Source organism: Sinocyclocheilus rhinocerous, unplaced genomic scaffold, assembly GCF_001515625.1.
Source record: "Sinocyclocheilus rhinocerous isolate Xijiao unplaced genomic scaffold, SAMN03320098_v1.1 scaffold1164, whole genome shotgun sequence".
NCBI lineage: Eukaryota > Metazoa > Chordata > Actinopteri > Cypriniformes > Cyprinidae > Sinocyclocheilus > Sinocyclocheilus rhinocerous.
The window spans coordinates 956,874-980,974 of NW_015643253.1; the positions used below are offsets into that span (position 1 = coordinate 956,874).

General features: G+C 38.5%; 1 protein-coding gene and 1 long non-coding RNA gene across 6 annotated transcripts in view; one reads left to right on the plus strand and one right to left on the minus strand.

Annotated features, from left to right (window-relative positions):
* lmo3 (LIM domain only 3) overlaps positions 1-24,101 on the plus strand; it is a 45,765-nt gene that overhangs the window by 17,366 nt on the left and 4,298 nt on the right. For all 5 annotated transcript variants that reach the window (XM_016574689.1, XM_016574687.1, XM_016574688.1 and 2 more), the window contains exon 3: positions 18,768-18,893. In XM_016574689.1, the coding sequence (XP_016430175.1) occupies positions 18,768-18,893 (126 nt within the window). The remainder of the gene's footprint in view (positions 1-18,767; positions 18,894-24,101) is intronic.
* The window catches only part of LOC107757266 (uncharacterized), a 40,047-nt gene continuing 24,100 nt past the window's right edge, over positions 8,155-24,101 (minus strand). The window contains exon 3 of the long non-coding RNA XR_001641919.1: positions 8,155-8,305. This is a non-coding gene — a long non-coding RNA (uncharacterized LOC107757266). The remainder of the gene's footprint in view (positions 8,306-24,101) is intronic.

A 24,101-nucleotide genomic window follows, 5' to 3' on the forward strand; every position in this document is an offset into this window, starting at 1 on the left:
TCTCTGAGAAACGTGCTGATCATTTCCTTCTTTTATGAAGCCCCTCCCTCAGAAATAAGTGATGGGCTCTGATTGGTTAGCCCAGTGTGTTGTGATTGGCTAAACCGCCTCTAGTCCGCTTCTGAACGTCCCGCCCCTCACCGCAGCGGCATGTGCTCCGGTTGTATTGTAAACAAGGCGTCGTTAATTAAGAACTGCTGCTTTAGAACATTGATTTTGAAACTTGTGAATCCATTAGAATCGTTAGAAGACAGAATCGCGATTCATATATGAATAGATTTTTACGTGCACCTCTAGCTTTCTCTTCCTCATCTCTAAAGCAGCCCAGCATGGCCTCGCCCCCTTTGCTGCCTTTTCCCGAGGGCGGGGTTTATCTGGGTTTGTGACGTCACGAACCCGAGAAGTAAATTGTTGTAGTCCTTACCAGCCGTTTTTGTAGGCATTAAACTGCCAGAATTTTTGCATTGAACTTTCAGCTTCGTAACTTTGCAGATATTGTTTATGTTCAAACAGCAACATTACACACTAACTAAAGTTAAAAAAGTGAAATCACAATGAACCACCCCTTTAAAATAGCGAATGTTGTTGTTCTCTGCATAGCTGCATTGCTGTGGTCAGAGCAATTCCAAATAAGTGTTCCTCCAATTTCCCTACACCACCTCTAATCCAACAAGTTTCCATTAAAATGAATGTTATAACTGAAACAGCGCCGAAGATGTGTGTGGGAGGGTAGTGACAGCAATTTATTTGTGCTCACCTCCTCTCCTGTGCACTCTTACTTTGAATGCATTACAAATCCTGCTTTAATTTTCTCCACTGTACCACATAGACATCCAGCTACATCACTCCAATCTCTCCAAATGAAATTGGTTTTGGAGGAGTCAGAGTTCAGCGCACTGGTCTGTGTTATGATTTCCATCTAATCTGGGAGAGGACTATAAAGACCTAATCCGCCCTACCTTTTCCAGGCACTGCTGCACTTTTGAGCCTGCGTATTGGAACCTTGTAATAAGCCGAGAGGGGAAAGAGGGATGACTGTTTTTCAAGTCCTATTTGTTTTGTGGATTTATGGGAAGCGAACTGTTGGATGGCTTCAACTGTGCCATGAGTAGACAGACTCCATGAGGCCAAGGCTAGATTAAAATGTCAACTTTGACCCTGCTTGCTGATCGGAAAGGGCCACCCAGGGGCTTCAAATGGGTTTGATTTGGTCCAGAGCAGGAATAGGAACCCCTGTGAATTTATTGCTGTGGACGGCCACCGTTTCCCCGCAAAACATGAAAGCAAGAGCCCCTTTCACTGAAGTCATTTTATTGTTTTGTACAGCTAAACGTGATTTTATTTTAATGTGTTTCGCTTCACTTGGGTTTTTTATTTGAGTTGTTGCATTACTGTATATCTCAACTTGCACCTGCCAAATTAACGTGTTTACTTTGTCCCAAGAGTGAAATTGGCCAGACAATCATGCACAAGATGGACGATTACAAAGCATTAGACAAATGGCTTTGAAATACTATGTGTTTGCAGAAAGCCATCATTTTATATTCATGATGCCTGACAGTAGCAGGTGATACCGTGTAGGACAGTTACAGCTAAAATGGTCGCCCGTGGAAAAACACCTTGCTAGCTAAAGAACACATGCTCTTAAAACACAACTACCTGCTGAGTGTGATATTATCTGTTATTGTAACACTGGAGGAACTGTTTTTCCGCTGCTTACAGTAGCTGCACATTCAGCTGTATTGATTTCTTATGTTTTTTTTTTGCTTTTTCTTTGTATATGCCTACAGTTCTGTAAGATTTGAACAGAATACAAACAGAGAAAGCAAAGCTTTCATGACATTGTGTACATGCATCAATGACAACAGGCCTCAATCACTTATACACTCTAAAAAAATGGTGCTAAATAGCACTAAAAGTGGTTATTTGGCTTGAAATCATAGGGGAACCACTTTAAGTGCTATACAGCACCTATCTTTAAAGGTTCTATACAGCACCTTTGCCATTATGTTGCTCCACATATGTTTGCTATGAATAGGAATTTACTACAATGGCAAAAGCTGTTTTGAATCATTTTTATGCTTTTCTGAGGTCAAAAAGTCTTGTGTGGGGGCCCTGGAATATTTCTTTATAGAGTGGCCTTGGGGGCAAAAAGGCTGAGATCCACTTTATCTTCAGGAAATACACTGTTTTAATGTCGTTTTAATCCTTTCAGCACCTAAACTAAGAGACTAAGAGAGAGCTAGAGAACCTTTAAAGAAATATACACAGGCTTAACGTGTTTTTGGTATGGCAGTGGTGCTATATAGCACCTTAACCACCCCAAAGAACCGCTGAAGAATTTATTTTGTGTGTGTATAGTTACGTAGAAGGAAAAGTTTCTTACACAAAGTTTCCACTGGATGAACAGGTACATTTGTACCTAAATATGTTCTTACCCTCATTTTACCCTCGTCTATTTAAGTCCCTGAATCAGTTGAACAAGGTTATATTAGGCTTGAATAAACTATTACCTTATGGGGCTTCATTTTTGATGAGATGACTTTCCTGAAATAGTTGTCGTGATACATCTCATTGTCGAAAGCACTTCCACAGGCATTACGACCATATGGGTACTTCATTTTTCCCTGCGCTCTTGTCGTTACATTAATTTTCAGAAACTGTGGCTGTCGCTTAATGCCAAAATTAAATCCTGCACCTGCTGACTGGACTCAACGGGGCGATCACTCCTGTACCCTGAACTTAACTTTCTCCAGAAGACATTTATGTGAATTTCTTTTTCCTCCGCTCCCAACCATTTGATATCCTTGCTCCTCAGAGATTAACCTTTATGCCCTTAATAAATGCTCTATATTGACATCAAAGGAATAGGGAAAATGGCACAAGGCCGTCTGGGAAGAGGTCCGGGAGCTTCCTGAAAGAGCCCAGGCCTGGGCTCTCCTAAGCGAGAAACCGTAATCTGGGCCGAGCGTATGGAATTTACCGCTCGTCTTTGTCTTTTTAATTAAACTTGAGCACAGTTTGGAGGCTATTTGACCTTTCTCAGCCCCCTCTTTGTGAGGATTGCCATAGGTCATTTCCATGCATATATTACCTCATTTGAGCTCTTCTCTGCTTCTAGTGTGTCCATGATCCACTCGGATTTACAGATTAAGCGGAGGTGCGGCTGGAGAATATCGGCCACGTATTATATCTGCTGTTGGGGGGAAATCTTGAAGATCAAGTATATCATTTTAGGGAGGCCTGACTGAGCGTTAGCAAGCAAGAGATGTGTGCTTTTATGGCGTGTAACTGTCAAGCGTGTTTTTCTTTACAATATTCAATTTTAATTTGTTCAGTTCAGTGTTCTTTTACAAGAAGAAGCATTGTCTGGCACAGCTGTGGCTGGGGAGGTGGTGCCACTGCATCCTTGGCTGGCATCTCTTCTCTGCCGGCATGCGAGAGTGTGATAACCAGCCTTGTCGCTTGACACACTAAGATATGCAAGCCCCTCTGCCTCCCCCAGAGCTTTGGCAGACACTGATCGGCTTTTGTTTCTGGGTTGTGTGTTTGGAAGCCATCCGCCATCTTGGCTCACAACACAGCCATTTTCCAACCTCCTAGTGCAATCCCTCCAAAACCAACTCCTCTTTTACCTGTGATAAAGCAACAGACACAATCCAGCAAACAAGAGAGGAACAGATTCCCTGCCCTGAGAGGGAGGCCGAAAAAATAAACCCTACTTCTCTGAAGCATCGCCTTGCATGGCCTGGTAGCTTTTAAACTATTCATAGGGAATTGTGCAGAGTAACAAAGACAGCCATGTTGTTGTAGGATCAGATGCACGCACAAAGTTATTTTGGCTGGTACTTTGCCGTTAGGTGTAAACCCGATTTGGTCTGCATCGCGATCTCATAAAACCTACACCTCCAGGTTACTGTTTTCTCTGTAAATCCGCAAGCTCTTTTTTAAATCCCAGCTGTTTGACTGAGAAACACATCGAAGGCTTAAACGCAAGATCTCAGACTTAATGTTTAAGGCATTCTCACTCCTCGCCTTCACACTTTCTGAACATCCAATTATTTAGTACAGATTTGTGGGTCCTTGGTCCCAGGAAGTTACCTCTCTCCAGACCTGTCCACTATGCTTACACCTTTAGACTGAAGGCATCAGTCCTTTTTACAGTGATAAGTTTGCAGTTTTCAAGAGACCACAATGCCTCTCAGTACCCAACTTGAACATCAACCACTATCTCTCGCACATGCAAGTTTAACAACCAAACAGAACAAAGCACCACAGCACCAACTCAAACCTTGGATCTTCCCTGAAATGCTTGCTTTACGGCTCTGCAATATTGTGTATGTGTTACCCTCTCCCACTCTGGAATACCTTGCCGTCTTCGCCTACGTATGACTGGCAGCTCTACGGACCTCCACAAAGCAGTCAACTCCACTTGCCGACAGTTACACTGCAGTTCGCGAGGACATGCTTGGCCTCAGACCCTCAGTTGCACAACCTCAGTAATGAGCGTTTATGGAGATAAAGAAGGGGGAGGATAGCAGCAGATCCTTTCATGGTAGTCAGGAATGGTGGGTGTTTAGTGGAGGAACCTCCAGATGGTGATTGGTCCATGTCAGCCCCACTTACAGGGGCTTGATTTGGATAGAGAGCGCAGTGCTGCGAGCCCCCTACGCTCAACCCCTGAGCGACTTCTCAATTAGTGTGCTGCCTAGCGGAACTGTGAGACGCCACTGGATGCTCCTCACCTCAGCCCCTCAGCTCCAGGCACACAGCATCTGCCAAAATATCTCATATGATCATCACATGGTCAGGCTTATTTTGCTGTGGATATTACATCAATACACATGCTTCTATCGAAAGCAGCAGACCAAAGCGTAGCCTGACTGAAAAGTGCAGCATGCACATATTTTTTTTCGGTATTGGTAAATACCTGAAGAGCACTGCTTGCAAGACATTAAATGTTTTTTCTTATCAAAATTATTTCATTATTCTGACTATAATCAAGATGCAGCGTTCCCCTTTATATATAATTTGTATATCAAGCATTTTTTCCTCTGTGTTAATGGTGTGGGTGAAACCAGTCAGGCCCAGTTTGCTCAACTGTGCTTGTGTAAAATGAGATGTAAATGCAGCCGTTTTAACGCCCTGATTTATTCATAAGAGAGCCAAAAGAAAGAGAAGAATGCAAATGAGGCGCTCAGGTTTGCCCTTGAACTGGACACATCCACAAACAAGTCCATCTCACCAAAAGAATTAACAACTTTATTAAATCATCTGATATAGCCCTCATGTAAGTCTGGTGGATACGTAACTCTATTTCAGCATTTACTGCTCTAGAGAAGCCGTCAATCTTATTTGAATGTTCTTACAAAGATGTTTAGATCTTTCAGTTTTGTTTTCTCATATGTTTATCATTTTCCCTCTTCCTTCCTTTTTCTTTTCTTTCTACTTTTTTTCTTTTCCTTCATTCCTCCCTTATAACACTAATATAATCAATGCATTACTAAAATCGCAACCAACCTCTTCAATACATGTATATCTGACATGGGTACTAAACGCGTAAAAAGAGAGGGAGAGATAAAAGGGTGCTGCTGCCACTGAATCACACCATTTTCCACGTACTTTTAATCTCTAAATGCTAAAGAGGCAATCAAAGGAAGTCTGCATTAGTGTGCGCCAAAGTCCATGTCTCAGCCTAGCTCCTCTGCATTAGCCACGTGTGTCCAGATCAATCGTGCACACTGGTTTGTTCCTTTATGGCAGCTCTGCCTGAGAGAGTGTTGAGCTGTTGTCCTGTGACTAGCACTCTAAATGCTGTGCACATTGCATGTTAAATGCTATCACTGACTAGCTATTTAAACGCCAAGACAGAGAGAGAACAGAACTGCAGTCTTGCGTGTTTTTCTTTTTTTTTTTGGTTGTTGTATAGCATTGACCAATTCAGAATAAGCAGAGTCATAAGAACTGACATTATACTCTACAGTGAGATTATATGTTAACACGGACAAAAAAGAAGAAAAAAAGCGACATGATGGGCAAAGCAGGCTGTCGTAAAATTGCTAAGCATCTTCCCTGCAATCAAAGTTACTGTGGCATCCCTCCACACTATCCGTTCCAGATATTTGGATTTGATCAGACCCATGGCCTTTGTAAGCTCTCATTTAAAAAAAAATTTGCAGTCTGCTCTTGGCCTGTTCATTAGAGACTTCTCCATTGTCAGGCTTGGATAGCAAGATCATTTGCACTGATTCGCTTCTCTCTACCACCAATCTGCATAAAAAAGAAGCATCACACTGCAGGAAGTGTAGGTGCTGCTGTCCGTAACGCATTACTCTGATACCCATATGTCCCCGGCACAAAGCGACAGAGGGTTTTGATACTGAGAAGAGTGCGTATAATTAATTTGATTTTGAAAAGAGGGATGTGGGTGGAGAGAGCGGGGTGCCGGTTAATGTATTGATCAAGAGTTCATTTGGCTTTATCTTCATTCTACTAATTACTTTACTGTGTGTATCAAGGTGGTTTTCATTTTAACTGCCACTGGGAATTCCTGGGAGAAAAAATACATCCAATCTATTTTATCAGTGATTAAACATTTCAATCATTGGGTCCACAAAAAACACCCCTCAAGTTCAATGTGGGGCAGCATTCAGGATTCTATCTAATTAAAATCCTACATTAAATATTTCTTAGTTATCATTTTCAGTAAAAGAAAGGAAAGGAAAATTAATCAGGTTGGTTTTGAAGACCTTTCCACAGATGGGATCTGCAAATCTAGTGATGCAACAATATGGCGCTATTGGTTTTCTCCTTCTCCTTCAAAATTCTACATAGTTAAAAATGACATTGTTTTAGCCATCATTTATTAAAAAACTTCATCTTTGCTTTGTTACATATATAATTGTAATTTAATTAAATTTCTCTGACAAGTCAGCTGAATTAAAAAAAAAACGTGCATATAAAACTGAATGAGGTATAAAAACTAAATGGATGCACATTCAGTATAGTAATAGCATGTCCATCCATCATCAACAACAAAAAATCTATTCAAACTCAGTAAAGCTTGTACAGTTCAAAACAACTTAAGAACCTTTTATTGAAGCATTTGTCGCTTCAATTGTACTGACAGGCTTGCAGTGCATGCAGGAAAAATACACGAAAACAGTTTGTAAAATAATTCAGAATTAAAAACAAAAATAAACTGCAATTAAATATATATATTTTTAAACTATAAAATATCTTAATCTATAAAATATTTCAGACACAATCATCATCAAATAACCTGAAATCCTTTTTCTGAAAATCTGCACTGATAAATAATAGCAGTTTTTTTTTTTGGGACTGAATATTCTCAAACACAGCAAAGCTCTGCATACAAGTGATAGAAACTCTACCCATGTTTTAAATAATAACTAAAGATTTAGGAATCATTACTGGATAAAAACAAAGCTGTTTACTGTCAGTTTGCCATGATTGATTTTAGCTAATACATATATTTGCTTTGATCCAAAGCAAATTAATAAATCACAAATGTACTGTACATGCATGTAATACGCATGAATAATGTTTATGTAATGTCAAATTAAATCTCATTATATTCTTTGGCTTTAAATACAAACAGTGTCTGACAGTGTCCAGTTTCTAGCTGCAAACAAGTGGTTGTGATCCTTCAATAAGGCCCAAGATGTTTTTCCTTTCATCTCATTCTCCCTTTCTCACAGTTTCTCGTATCTTGTGACAATTCAAACAGCGGCTCAAAGCAGGAGGCCTCCATATTATGAACGAGTCGAATTCTCATCTGAGGAACAGATGGTTTAAGTCTTGCGTCCTCAGGAAATAAATTAACAGATAAAGCTACAGAACAAAGAAATCCAACGTCCCCTCTCGCCTCTATTTTGTGTTAAATGAGATGGTGTGGAGATGTTAAAAGCTCTGAAGGCGTCCTGTAATTGCTATGTTGTGCTTGGAAAAAAGCTTTGCCACCATTAACCTCTCCTCAATACAATTCACTTCACATGTCTGGCAATTATGTGGCCAATAATGCTCCATTCTTGCAGATGTGTGTGTTCTTGACTTCCTGTAATTAAATTGGGCTTTTCACATGTAATCTGAAATCGTGGAGAGGTCAAAATGGGCACTTGTAATCACCATCGATTGAATTTGAAGTAGAGGTGCAAATACTTAATCCTCTATTTTTCTTCCGTGCTAAATTGTCCTGATGGGAAGGTCAGGGATTCAGCTAAGGGGTCAGGGGTAGGACGGTATTGTTTTCTCCCTCTTTTCAATCCTTGGCAGAATATGAGTTCTGCAAAAAAATGAAGAACATACAGCAAACACTCATTATTGACAGCTCTTTCAGCTTCTTAAGAGCGAAGGGCATCTCTTTTTTTTAAGTAGATTATGATTTAGAGTATCGAAAAGTTGTTTTGCTCCCTCTCTAAAATGACATTCGCTCCTAGGTGATGTATACTTCAAAGCATTTCATGTAGCCATAACTATCATTCTCCAAAGGCCACATATGCTGCAATGCATCTTTCCAGCATTTTCTATGAAGTTAGACCTTTAGAATGATCCATTCAATGTGCCGACACCTACACAGTGCCCTAACGCGACAGCTCAACACGTTTATTTGTGATGCCATAAACAACCGTAGGACGTTCTTTCAGCAACCCTTTTCTCTTTTAACAAAGCAGCAGAATAAGGTTGTCAGCCCTGGTTTAAAGTGCTAAATACATGAGTTCACACATAGTTTGGTTATTAACAAAAGTGACTGCCTGAAATTGTCAGGAGAATCAGATTAGATTGGTTAGCATGAGCTATGCGGAGTGCTCAACATTAATAATAAGAGAAAACTAATTGTAAGAAAGCAATTATTTAAAAAGATAATTTATTATTTTTTATTATTATTAAAGATTTTATTAGACTCATTAATTTATCATAATTTATCAGTTGCAAATTTCCAATTGTCAGTTTTATGGAAGTAGGCATCTACGTCAATTAGTAGGCTATTTCAGCAATAGAAAAGCTACTTGACTTCAGTTATTTTTTCAAATAGACAGTATTGGATTCACTCCTGACTGCTATTGGGCTCGTTTATTAAATAATTTTTTCAATTGCAAATTTGCAGTCAACTGTTATGGAAGTTGGCATCTTTGACAATTAGTTGGCTATTGTAGGAATATAAGGGTGTATTCACACCTGTCTTGTTTGGTTCGATTGAATCGAACTCAAGTTCGTTTCCCCCTTTGGTGCGGATCTTTTGGGGAGGTGTGAATACAGCAATCGCACTCTGGTGCGGACCAGCTGAAGAGGTGGTCTCAGTCCGCTTCCAAACGAACTCTGGTACGTTTGAATGGATGAACCAATGAATGGATGACCTTAAGCACATGTGTGGTTTTGTTTACAGTTTCTGGTTCACTTGCAAAAAGGGCAGTGTGAAAGCGAACCGCACCAAACAAAAAAAAATCAACATTGTATTTGCTCCGGACCAAGGCAAATGAACTATCGGACTTTCCTGGTGTGAATACACCCTAAAAGTGCTTGAATTCAGTTATTCGTACAGAAATACAGTATTCGATTTGATTCTGATTGCTATTTTGATGAACAAGACAATTCGAAAGTCATACCTGTTTGTAAACATGGTTGTCGATCCTAAATACTGACTGTATGAATGCAACCTCTAGATCAGCCACCATTTTTTTTGCATACAAGAATGTAAAGCTCACAACGCCGGCATTTCCATTCGGGCTAAACGGTTTTGAGATCATTCGCCTGGACACATTATGTTTTTGGATGGTCCCCTCCAGTTGAGATTAGCTTAATTAGCTATGAAGAGCAATGACTCGTGGGACTGCGCATGTTTGGTGCAGATAATTGCAGGGCTTGCATGGCACACCCCAGTGCCCAGCTTGCAACTGCAGGTGGGTTGGCACCGAGAAGTGCCTATCAAAGTGCACATCTGGGCCCTGCAGGGGTTGAAAACTTTCATTACACCCCTCTTCAAAATACCCCTCCGAATCCCCGCTCACCCCTGCCAGAATTTCTTGCTGAAAAGCCCTCCAAAGCTTTTGGATGGTTTTTTTATGGTGAGGGCATAATTATTTTGTGTTTCGCTGTGATTTTCACTTGAAAGAGGCTTCGCACCTTTCATCTCGGCTGTTTATTGAATACACAGATGCGTGAAAATGTTTGTCTGCCATTGTTTTTCGGGAGTCTATTAAAGTCTGCGTTTTATCTCCTGATACAAGTCTCTATGTTATTATCTCATAATAGCGGTTTCTCGAGTCAACTCCTCAAGTTGTTGTCTTCTTAGAGAGCTGTTTACAGTAATTACCCTGTTGAGGCAGATAGAGGCAGTAACTTTCGATGTCAGTAAACAATTACCCTTTACTTTCAGGAAGAATTTCTGTTCTCGATCTCACGCCTGGGTTGTAAAAACCGTCTCCGCTGCACTTTTACCGAGGTGAGAGAGAGGAAGAGACAGAGTGAAGGGCCTAATGAGTGAATGATGTTCATGTGATGCTCATGAGTTTTAAACACGCACATGGTCTTTTCTGGGTAATTATCGCGGGTCTCTGCTTCAGCCTAAGCGAGCTGACAGGTCAGCGGAGAGCTGTTCTATCTGCCCTGCAGTGGAAAGCTGAGAGGCCCATAATTCATCATTAGGATATCAGAGTCCAGGTGCAGATTAGAACTGATTGAGCCAGCAGCCAGGCAAAGTCAGGGCACTCAAGGAGGAAAATCTTATCCCACAGACAATTCCCAGGTCACGCCCGCTGTAATTGAAATAATTTTGCCCCAAGAGTTGTTTAATCTTCGAAAATCACATGTGTAGGCGCTAGATTGAAGAAAGTACACGTTTGATTGCATCTGCCAACCCCTTTCCAACTGGTCTCTCCTGCTTTTTGTATAGAGTTGGGTGACTTCTTTTCAATCCAAATACTATCAAAACTGATACCTTTTTTAAGTGGAATGTTTTGTGATTTCTGAGGATAAAATGGGTAATTGCAACTATTTAGCTTTAAAAATAATTTAGGCCAAAACTTCAAATTATCAGACTCTTTTTTTTATTTTACCTTGATTAACAATAATTATAGAGCATGATAAATCATTTCAAAACCCCAAGAAATCAAAATGGACATTTTTTTGAATAAAAAAAAAAACACAAGCCAATAAAATAACCACACTTTTACTGAAAGTAACACAATAAAACTGGACAGAATTTATATTAATATTGGTAACACTTTACAATAAGGTTCATTAGTTAACTACTTTAGTTAATGAACTAAGAATGAACAATAGTTTTTATTGAAAAGTGTTACCTTAATATTAAATATCAATATTTTATTTTTATTCACTTCTATGTAACAAAATCAGATATAAGTTGTTGTTTTTTTTTTTTTACTAATTATCCAAATAAATTATGTATAGTCCTACAAAGCTATTATTATCAGAGCATAGCGTCACTGAAGGTAGCATTATTTTAGCAGCGTTATCCAGTACAGCTGAACTAGCCTACACCATGTTACAGCTCAGTAGCGCTACTGCAAACCGGAAAAAGTAGGCCGATACTGCATAGAAATTTCCTGTCAGCGCGTTATTTGAGTGGACTTTGCTTTTCCGATGAGCATGAGCGGTACACGAGCGGAACCAAAACGCATGCTGCTGCTGCTGCTGGCGGGACAATAAACACCGTCGAGCTGCACTTGACAGTCGCGGTAGCACGGTCTCGTGTTGTTTCCACCAGCGTAGCAATTTTTTTCATCACTAATTGATGGATGTCTAAAATATAAAAATAAGGAGAAGCCTAAAACAGGCCCGAGGACTGGCCCGCCGCGTCTGAACTATGACGTGACAATTGGCCCGAAGCCCGTCCCGAGGGGCGTAAAAAAGTCGGGGCTCTAGTTCGGCTACATCAGAAATAAGTTTCTCAGTTATGAGGAGAATAAGAAACTGGCTCTGATCTAGAACACATAGAAATCGGAATACTGAGCGGAGCGTCAAACCGCTCAGTGACGAGGAGAGTGAAACATGCGCGCTGAACACTGCCGGGCGTGGCGCGACGCGGCGCGCCATATATATTATTATTATTATTATTATATTAGTGGTCATCTATGCAATTCGGAAAAATAGGCGGCTTTTCTGCATTGTTTCTTTTTCTTTGTACAGCAGATATTGTTCATTCTAAATGTATTTTTAATGTAGAATGTGTTATATAAATACATGAAATGTAGAACATACAAAAAAAAATGCTTGTGGCTCATCTGCCAGTGGGTGCCCCCCCACGCATAAAAGTGAAACTACGCCTATGCTTTGAACGATTAATTGCCGCTTTGAACGATTACATAATTGTGACATCCGTAATTGTAATCTCGATTAGAAATTCGATTAATTGTGCAGCCCTAAGTTATATCATACATGAACAATTAGCCTATAAATAAAAGTCACATTGGTAAAGCAAAATAACTTCAGATGATGCTTCTTTTTGCTGCTGGGCAAGGTTTTTTTTTTTTGCTTAGATGTTCATGATACACATACTGTACATGTTTATGCTAATAAATAACAAAATCACTAGCAAGTTTTTTGACTCAAGATCCCAAACACTTACAGTCAATATTTTTATGCGAGGATCGATCCTGCCTATACAACATCAGTAACACAAGCATCAATATTTAAAAATTAACCTGACTTTTTTAGGCTCTCCAACCCCAACTCACAGCACCCCAAACATTGACGTTAAAGTAAGCGCCGATGCTAACCGCAGACACAGCGCCACACGGTAGCAGTGAGAGAGCTTGCTGCTCGAGACACAACAAATCATTTGTCTGTTATTAACCCTGAGCCTGTAATTATGCAGATTGCCATAGATTATCCCTGGGTGCTGAGAAGTGAGATCCAGGGGTTGCTCTCAGTGTGGCAGGCGGACGCGAGAACGGCCGCGCATTACTGAACTTGCCACATTCATCACTGTGACTGATGGCACAGGCGGACGGTCCCCGGGTCCCGGTGGTTAATGTAGTGGGTAATTAACTGTCATTTGCCTGGTAATAGGCCGATGATCAATGGTTTGTGAGGAAACAAATTCTAATTCGGCAGCTGATGAATGCATGCTGAGGCCAGAGCGATTGAAGTCGCGGGGGTGGCGGCGGGAGAGAGGGAGCCACTGTCAGAAATTCAAATGCTTCTGGAGGTGGCGGTGTTATCATTCTTTCTCTTTTCCCTGGAAAAAGAGGTACAGAAAGGAGAAAGTAATGCTTAATTTATTGACCTTGATGAATGCCCAAACAAACTAAGCGAAAAGAATACAGGCCTGACGTTTCAGATTCAGGAAATAGAATTGAACTGTAACTGAACTGTGTAACTGAATTGGAATTCCAAGAAATTCAACATAAGCAATGTATTCTGAAAAATGAAGTGTTCTTCCACACTGGCCCACAAAAGTTAATGTATTAAACTAAATACAAATTTATACAGGTGGCATTTCATACCTCATTCAAATGCATGTGTCTTCGAAGCTTTCCAAAACAGTTGAAAATTTGGTAACACTTTATTTTACAGTGTCCTTGTTACATGTTACATATATTTACTATAGTAATAGCATTAAATTATGCATACTTACAAGCATCTAACCCTAAACCAAACCCTAATCCTAACCATAACTATATAGTAAGTACATGTTGTTAACTATTATTACTCAGTACTTAACTGTACAATTGCACTGTAACAAGGACACCTTAAAAAAAAGTGTAACCTTTAATTCTACTTTCTTACATTCAAACTTGAAGTGCAATTCGGCATCATGTTTGCTACCTTAATTAATAATTATCAATAATCAATTAATAATCTATTTAAATTCAGGAACTGAATTAAAACATAAAAGACATTCTTAATTCAGTTGTGAATGGTGCAGAACCCTGATTACTACACTGGATCATTACTTCGAAAATTAGAAATAAGTTAATAGTTAGAAATTAAATGAAAATTTAATTATCTTCTCCATGGACCACTGGTTGAAAACCCTGAGTATAAGGGGTCCCAAAATTACAGTTTGGACCATAACAGTGTGTCTTATTTCTTTGTCTTATCTGAATCACTTGCATATTAGAGTCTTTGAAGGGTCTTGTTTGATAGCGAGTAATTTACAAGGATTTCATCAAGCTGGATGAGAATATTGAGGTGACATCGCTCATGCATTTTCCATTGGGGCACTGTCTAATGATTACAGTAAAGCTGCACGCTTGAGCCTCGCTTCTGCGACCACAAGGATAAAGCCTTGTGGAATAATTTAATTGGTGTCTGTTTTCCTCTCATCAAATAAGTGCCATTCAACAGTGAAAAGCCACTGTGCACCTCCAACACCTTTTGTGTCCAATCAGGTGGTACTGATTGCGCATTCTCTTTTAACTTATGAATCAGAGCCTCCATGAATTTAAATTTTACGCTGCCTCTTCAGCCTGCTAAAATATACATGCTATTTTGTCAGCCTTTATGTCGAAGGGAGTTTGATTTCCTCTATAATATTCTACAAATATTACACAGCCACTGACCATTGACTGAAAACCGGACTGAGCGATAAACTCAACATTTTCTTCACCCTACAGAACATAAATGGGAAGACCGGTCTGCATGTCTCCGGATTCTCAGGTCTTTCTCTTGCAGCCTGCATTTAGAGAACATGCACCTCCGAATTCATTACAAGCCAAGCACGCTTAATTTGCCGACTCCCTTGAGAGCCATTAGCGTCTGCGGCATCAAACTGGCAGACCGGTGAAAGACAAGTGGCAGGTAGGGCTTCATCCGTCTTAACGCCCCTCCCCTTTTCCTGTTGGGCTGAGAAACAGAGCTCTCTGAGAGTCTACTGTACGGAGGGACGTTAGGTGCTTGTGGCACAGTTCCCTACATTTAGCAGCAGTGGGTCTTTATAATGTCTGTGGAAGTTCACTAGTGGTCGATATATATATATATATATATATATATATATATATATATATTACGGCTGCACATTTAACGCGTTAATTAGATTAATTAATTACGGTGAAAAATTATGCGTTAAAATTATTAACGCATTTAACGCACTTGCCCCGCAGACCTATGTGGGTCATCTGACATTTCATACAGTTGATTGATGACAAATATGAGGCTTGCTTTTTCTTTAAATATATATATATATATATATATATATATATATATATATATATTACGGCTGCACAATTAATCAAATTTCTAATCGCAATTACAATTACGGATGCCACAATTACATAATCATTCTAAACGGCAATTAATCGAAGTCCACTTATGTTATTATATTATGTTTTTTTTCTTTCTACAGGTTATCTTAAGGGTTTTTCTGTTGTTTTAATTTATATAATACCATGCATATTTGAACATTTTTTATTATTATTTAAAGAAGAAACCAATTCAATGTATAGTTGACATTTGAGGCTTAATACGATAGAAAAGCAATAAAAGCTTTTCAGTTTGAGTGTTTTCAGCTTGTGTATTTTTATATAAAAATATGGCATGTAGTTGCTTCAAACAATGATATAACATCATTCAATGTAAATTGTGATAATCATAATTAATAATCGCAATTACAATTTCAAGGGAACAATCGACAATTATGATTTTTCTCATAATCGTGCAGCCCTAATATATATAATTTTTTTTTTTTTGAAAAAAATTTATACTTTTATTCAGAAAGGATGCATTAAACTGATAAAAAGTGACAATAAAGATACATTTTAATGTAACATAATATTTTAATGTTTCTACAAATAATTCTACAAATAAATCATGTGTTCATGTGAAGACTGGAGTAATGGCTGCTGAAAATTAATGAAATAAATGAAAATTCCCAACAAACAAATAAATAAATAAATGTAATAATATTATATTTTATAATATATTAAATTTATGATATAATAAAATAGAAAAGAGTTAACATTTCACAATATTACTGCTTTTACTATATTTTTGATCATAAATATATGTAGCCATGGTGCAGTATTTTTTAAAAAGATGTTGGTTTTTTTTGAGAAAACATCTTACGTACATACGCATATATACATACATCCAGTGTACCTTCAGTGTACATTAAGGTCATTCATATAAAGTAAAAAAAAAAAGTAAAATTAAAAATTTACAAATAATGACTGGTTTACTGAACAATGAAGAAGTACTTTAAAAAATGTAAGCTGCACATTTTGTGTTTTTATTAAAAATAATTGAAGGATGACTCAAAATTATTTTTTTTGCTGATCAACATTATGCCACAAAAGCTGTAAATAGAGCTGAACTAGTATCAAACATTTTTAATCTAGTGTTTAATACAAGATGTACAGTGTTTATATATCGAAGACGAGTTCAGATGCATAAATAGGCTGGCTTGAAAACCATTTCAGTCAATTCTCAAGACTCTCCCTTTTCACAAGATCTAACTCAACTCGAAACTCAAAAATAAAGGAGCATATTAATGTGCTATGTGAAAATGTGAGCCAAGAGTAAATCTGTCAGTTTTGAAACATGGGAATAGCTAAAAACAGCAGTCAGAATGAAGCTGCAAAACAAATTCCCCAAAGAACATTATTGTACATCAAGAAACTCCACTTATATCTAGTTTCTGATGGATCACAATCCATTCCACAGAAAAAATACAGTCGGTTCTTTAAATAAAAACAGATCTTTTCCCTGTGTAGCACATGTAATACACGGCCAGATTCTCAGGTGAGAGCAGTTGTCTTCACTCAATGCTTTGTGTATTTGCGAAGCACAGACCTCTGTCCTCAAATGCTCAAAGCAAAAAGGCATGACTGTCCAATTCCAGGAAAGGTATTGGTTACTTTAAATTTGCACGAGACGAGACATTTTGAGCTCACAGCTCGCTAGAGTGGCAAACCCAATATTAGTTTGATTCAACATGATGACAAAAACCTCATTCATCAAGTGAAATCTGGCGTGTGCATTAATGCATCTTTTCTTTTCAGAACATGCAAATAAATACATGCGCCATAATCATTTTCCTTATATAAGCGAGTTATCATACAGTGAATCTATCATCCTTTTTATATTTGCATTTAGATCTTTGATATATAATTTTGCTAATAATTATATAATATATAAAGATGCTAGTGGAAAAAATACGCCTCATCATTTCATCTCTTTCATGCTGAGGCCTTCTGGCTATGCACTTTTCTGAAAATAGTGGAGACGTGATATTGCGAACATGTCTATTTTTAGACAGCTCAAAGAAAAAGGTATAATTCCTTTAATTAAATCGGCACCAATCCACAGGATGAACTCTCGTTTCCTTTCTCCTCATACCTGGAAAGCTATTGGAGATATCCTTCATCAACTCAAGGTGTGTTGACAGTAGCCCTTAATTTTGTAGGTATTCATGAGAGTACAATATATCTGCTCAGCTCTTTTTTATTTGCCTGTGGGAAACATAGTTTCTGAAGGTTAATAAACAACCCTGCAAATCCCAGGCCCTGAGATCATTTATCAGATTGCGATCTCTTACAGAGCTGGAGAGTGGCATGCAGTTTTATCATTTTAACAACGACGGATAAAAGTGCCCGAAGAAGTCCGCCTAATAGGTTATTTTGTTATATGATTTCGTTATCAGATATTTATTTTCCCCCTTCCCCCCTTTACTCGGTCTAGGTCACGGTGGAGTAACAGCCATGAATCCCTAATGAATCCTCTCCGTAATGTCCCGCGAGCGGGCTGGAAAATAATAGGCTCGTCCCTGGGCAGCGGCTCTGTATCGCTAACCTCATCCAGCCTGGACATCTCCATGATGGTCACATCGCACTCCACTTACGTGTTTTTGTCTAATGTGTTTTTGTCTTTTTGAGCCTTAAATATCGTAAAAGAATGCATTATGGTAAATATTGGCAGAGTCTTGGTATCGGTATAGTTTTTTTATTATTTTCACAAGCTCTTGGTTCAGTTTGATTCATTTTGTTAATCAGTCTTGGGTAAAACACCATAATAATGTACATAAAATTATAAACTTGTGTAATAAACCCCCATAAATTAGAATGAAAAAGATGATTCATTAAAGGGCAGACTCATAAGAGTAATTTGTTTGTGAATCAGACTACACTGGTTATTTTTAAGTCTTTGTTTCACTAAAAAGAACCAGTTCATTAAATAATTTGTTTGTGAACTGGACTACACTGGTTGATCAGTATGTTTTTGATTCACTAGAAAGAACCTGTTCAAAAGAGTAATTTGTGTGTGAACTGGACTACACTGTTTTTGATTCACTAAATAGAACCAGTTCATAGGAGTCATTTGCTTGTGTATCCAACTATACTGTTTGCTTTGCATGTCTTTGATTTACTAGAAAGAACAGGTTCATAAGAGACATTGTTTGTGAATCAGATTACACTGGTGGCTTTGTATGTTTTTGATTTACTGAAAAAAACAGGGTTCACAAGAGTCAAGTGTGAACTGTACTACGCAGGTTGTTCTTTATATCTTTGATTCACTAGAAAGAACCTTTCATAGAAGTCATTTGTTTGTGAATCAGACTAAACTGGTTGCTTTGTATGTTTTTGATTCTCTTAAAAGAACCGGTTCATAAAAGTCACTTGTGAATTGAACTACACTTGTTGTTCTGTTTATCTTTGATTCACTATAAAGAACTGGTTCACAAGATTCATTTGTTCATGAATCACCCTTACAGTCCCATTTCAATCTTAATGATATGGTTTATCCAATGGTTCTGACCCTAAAACTTCACATATTTTTCTATCTATCAGGTTGTTCGGCGTGACTGGGAACTGTGCGGCTTGCAGCAAACTCATTCCAGCATTTGAGATGGTCATGAGAGCCAAGGAGAACGTCTATCACCTGGATTGCTTCGCCTGCCAGCTGTGTAACCAGAGGTTAGTCAAATCATATTCAGTTTTTTCAACATTTTGAAGTACTTAAACATATGTATCTCTGTGCAGATGTGCTGAGCCTCTTAAAACTCAAAGGCTGTCTTGAATCCAAAGCATCTCACAGTACATTTACTACAAGGACGGTCCCCATTAACCCCTATATCGTGTCTTGCTCAAGGGCAAAATGGCGATAGGAAATTCCAGCAATTCTCCGGTTCATGAATCAAGCCTTCTAGGTTTTGAAAAATGACCTTCGGATTTAAGCCCACCACCCTACCACAGAAAGACGGTTTGGGCAGATGTTTTCTTATCCAAATTATATCAGTGTGTTTACTACAAGTACAGTCTTCCTAGAGCAAGAAGTACATTGCTCAAGGGCAAAACAGTGATTTAGGGGATAACTCTCCAGCACATGAATCGCCCTTCAGGGGTTTGAACCAGAACCTTACGATTGCTGGCACAGTTATATTCAACTATTGAACCACCATCATTCGCAATTTCTAGTGATTGTTACCAACAACCCTCTGAACCACAAGCCCATTTGTGTCACAAATAATAGACACTCTTGTATCCAAAGAGGTTTATAGTACATCTCACCCTCAAGCATCATGCCTTGCTCAAGGACAGTGATGAACAGGAACAAAATAACTGTCAAAATCAAATCGATCTGAGGTTTAAACTAATGACTTCGGACAGTTTGAACAATTTAACCACTAAACTACAACCACTGCTGATCATGTTAGGTTTTAAAAGTAAACAAGTACTTTTCTATACTACATTTAATTGTATTGAATTTACTTATATTCTGAATAGTAGAGATTATTATGTTTTTTTTTCATATTCCATAACCCCTAATCTTGAATATTTGCATATATCCTTTTTGTTGCAGTCTCTCATGTCATGAGAGGACCACATTGTGTTTTTTCAAAAAATTTTCTATTAATGTAAAAAAAAAGAATCGTCTTAAAATGCCTTTTCATGTCAAAATAAATTGCTTATTTCTGTGGTTCACTATCAAAAACAGCAATTTAACACTTAAATATTCTGTGGCCTGCGGTTTTCTTCATTACTTTGGGCAAATTGTGTTATTTGTTCTCATTCACTCTAAGAAGAAGAGGCCATTTGTCTTAGAACGTGGCCAAGTAAAGAAGAAACCTCAGCACGGGCTATTCATTAGATACCTGCTTCATATAAACACACAGGTGCCAGAGAGCAGTACACATGAGAGGGGCAGATTGCAGGATCTGGTTACGCTCAATTAACACCAGGTTATTGTCTTGCCACTTCACTTGACTGCACGAACCACGCTCACCTAATCTAAGAAGTCAGCTAATCTTCATCAGCAGAGTCACAGACAGGTCCACCCGCTCACCCGGCATTACAGCCCATTTAGAGGCAGGCAAATCTTTCTTTTTACATTAGGCCAGCCGATCAACTGTTTAATAAAATCTGCGTCAGTCTGCTTTACACGCTCTGACAGGCATCTATGCATCTTTCATTCGCCCATCACAATTTCACTGATGTTCACCACAAGATTTATAGCACAGAGCTTGTGCTAATTGCCCATATCTCAGACTGAAGCTTGAATTTCCTGTCAGTTTATTGACATTTTTGGATGTTTTGGCGGAGAGTTGGATGTACATAGGTGTCCTTCGCAACAAACTCAAATTCAGCGGTCCTAAAAAGTATTCGGATTCTTACGCCATGCTTAAAAATGTATTGCACTACATAAAAAATATAAAATGAGATCCAGTTTATTCTGTTCAAAGTTTGGGGTCAGTGAGATTTTTTGAAAGAAATTAATACTTTTATTCTGCAAGGATGCATTAAATTGATTAAAAGTGACAGCAAAGACATTTATACTGCTGCAAAAGATTTCTATTTCAAATAAATACTTTTTTCTTTTCAACTTTCTATTCATCAAAAAATCCAGAAAAAAACTGTATCATGGTTTCCACAAAAACATTAAGTAGCACAATAGTTTTAAACATTGATAATACAAAATGTTTCTTGCGCACCAAATCAGTATATTATAATGATTTCTGAAGGATCATGTGACACTGAAGACTGGAGAAATGAGTGCTGAAAATTCAGCTTTGCCATCACAGGAATAAATTACATTCTATTTCAATAAATATAAATACATTTAAACAAAAATTAAATATAGGTCAACAGTTGTTTGATGCCACTTTGATTTCTAATTAAGTAACCAATTAAGTTAATATGTTTTCTAACTCATTGAAATTCATATATGCACCTTTTAAATGTCTAAATACGCATTAGGCCCACTATACATATACAAACCACTTAAAGCTGTTTTTATCCTGACTAAACTCAACAAATAGATCTATACATTATAAAGAACTTCCTGCATCGGATCTCCTATGGTCTAAACACTACCCAAGAGAGCACCGCATCAACAGTCTGATATGCAAATAGCCCCCATTTGACCAAGAGAAAATTCATTTGTCAACAAGCTGATGAGACATTATCTCCACAGACACCCGCCACCCAACACGTCTCAGACACTTTGTTGTTCTGTCAGTGCCTTTCGAGAAAGCCTCGCAAATTTTGATGGACTCCTCCAAAAGAGAAAAGGGCGGCAGGGCTTTTCATGATGCGTCTGTCAATGTGACAGCTCGCCGCATTACCCGAGTACAGCCTAAGTCCAGTGATGCTCTTTGATAAACATCAACACAAACAGCAAGACTGTCTCAAGAGCCTTTGATGGAAGGAGAAACACATTGCACATTATTGTTTTCACTAACCAATTGGGCCTGATTTCATTTTTCCTGTTTGTTTTGTTCTATGCACTTAGTGCTTGAAAGAAAATAATCAATAAATCAGGGGTAAAATTACTAATTTAATAAAAAATAGAGTTTTATGGCTTTTATTCCATGTATCTTAGCTTCCAGGCTGTCTGTATGCTAATATATACCAAAACCTTGAACAAAATTAACTGTAGTATTTACAGTCAAAAACACTGATGACTCATCCTGCACTAAAATATTTTTGTCCAATCAAATGCTCGCTAGAATAAGAATGCCCTGCCTCCTTTCTTTAAATAAGGGTTATTTTGTTACTTCCATTGCCTTGAATTTAGCTTTTCCCTTTTTTCGTCTATTTCCCTTCTTTCTACTTTCATATACATCCCACCCTGCTTTCACCCTTCTCATTTCCCCTCTTCAAACAACATTAAAGAGGCCGTGGCCTTTAAAAGAGCCATCTAATCCATCTTAGAAAACGCTCTCCTCGCCGTCAGTGACGTGGGACAGGCATTCTGATGCTGGGAGCAAGCTATCGGGTCGGTAGAGGTCACACCGTATAATTATGCTTCTCCATGAGGGTCAGTAATGTCCCGACATAACCGTTTGATGCTTAAATTATTACAATCAAGCTTTTAATACAGCTGGGACACCCCTCCTTTTCCCCACACACATCAGCAAGGCCATCATCTCCTACAGAGTCGTTTCATTAGTCAGGCCACACAAAAGCACCATTAAATACCGCCCGTGATTAGCTTGATTTCCACAAAGAGAGTGCTGAACTATGTCTGGCTCACGTATATGAAAACCAGAAGCTTCCACATAATATGGTAACGAATCTTTTAGGAGGACAAGTCACTCTCCTTTACGTAGATGAATGACTTTGTTGAAATCTCTCACTTTTGAAGCTTGTGACTGTTTGGTTTTTCCTGCCTTTAAAGACTTGACTAGCATTTGACACCCATTTTTGCATCAAATTAAAGTTAAAGTTTTTCTATCAAATAATATTTATATTTTATTTCAGCTTTAATTCAAGCACAGCCATTTTTAATAGTTGTAGTTAACAACAACACTGCTAATCACTGACTGAACGGTGTGTTTCAGATTTTCATGACATTACAGAGGACATGAGACATGCTCTGTGTCGTCTGTAAAAATATCCCATCATTCCGCGCAGTCAGAATTAATCTGGCATGATTATTCATGGGTTGGATATAAATCTGCTCACCTGGCTTGAGGTTATATCCTCAGCTTGGTTAACAGGGATCGTGGCAACAGCCACGGCGGTGAGCGCGAGCACAGTGTGTTTGTGTGGTTTTGAGGCTCTAGCCGGCCGTTAGCCACAGATCAGCCCTAAAGGGACAGCTAATCGATCGTCCGCTCAGGCCTCATCAGCCAACCTCAAGAGTCCCAGTTCCCGGTGATGAGCCCAGGCCACGGCGCTCTGAGGCCCCATGGGAGATCCGGAGAAGGCCTGGGTGGCAGGGCAGGGAGGTCACTGGTACGGGTCACCGTCTTTGTCGGAAAGTCTGGAAAGCCAGAGCCAAATTGGGCTGCACGTGCTTAGGGACTGCAGTAACTAAACTACGCCATAGACGACGGTCTCGTCCCCTCAGAGAAGTCTGCAAAGCTCAGTTGTAGTCGTCATTCGTTAGAAGAAACCATGCGGTTGCATTGCAGACACTGAGGTAGATCCACTCAATTCTGTCGGATAATGTCTTGTTCACATCCGATGACGTTCACTTTCTTTCTCTCGGTCTACAGACCTCCCTCCGTGATTCATTTCCTCTCTCTTTTCCCTCACTCTTTCAAGTCCTCTCTCCTCCACTCAGCTCCAACATGTTATTTCACAGAAGAGGAATGTTACTACCCTAGTTAACACAGACCTCAGAGGCAAATAGCTGACGAAGCTATACATCATTAAGTCCACTGCCTTGGAAGCCATCTTTTCTTTAACAAGATGGGTCTCAATAGACATATTCATCATTACTGTCACACCTGAGGAAAAGGAAAGAGGTAGAGAGAGGGAACGATGTAGAAATGAAAGAATGGGATTATAAGCAAAAAACTAGAAGAATGTAAAGCCATTGTTAATTAAAAATATAGGGCTGACAATCAATTAAAATGTAATTGATTTAATTAGAATAATATGCCGATTAATTCATCAAATAAAATTGCATTTCATTGCATATATCTATAAATGTTTCGCTTACTAAATTAAGAGAATTTAAAGATTTTTATTTAATTTATTTTAATAATACTATAAATTAAATACTAATTTTAAAAAAACAAGGAGAGAAATAAAGCAAAAAATAATATACTTTATAATAAGGTTAAATTTCCTAACATTTTTTAAAGCATTAGGTATCATGAACTAACAACAAACTATTTTTTACAGCATTTATCAATCTATAGGTTAATGTTAATTTCTAAATATACTATTGTT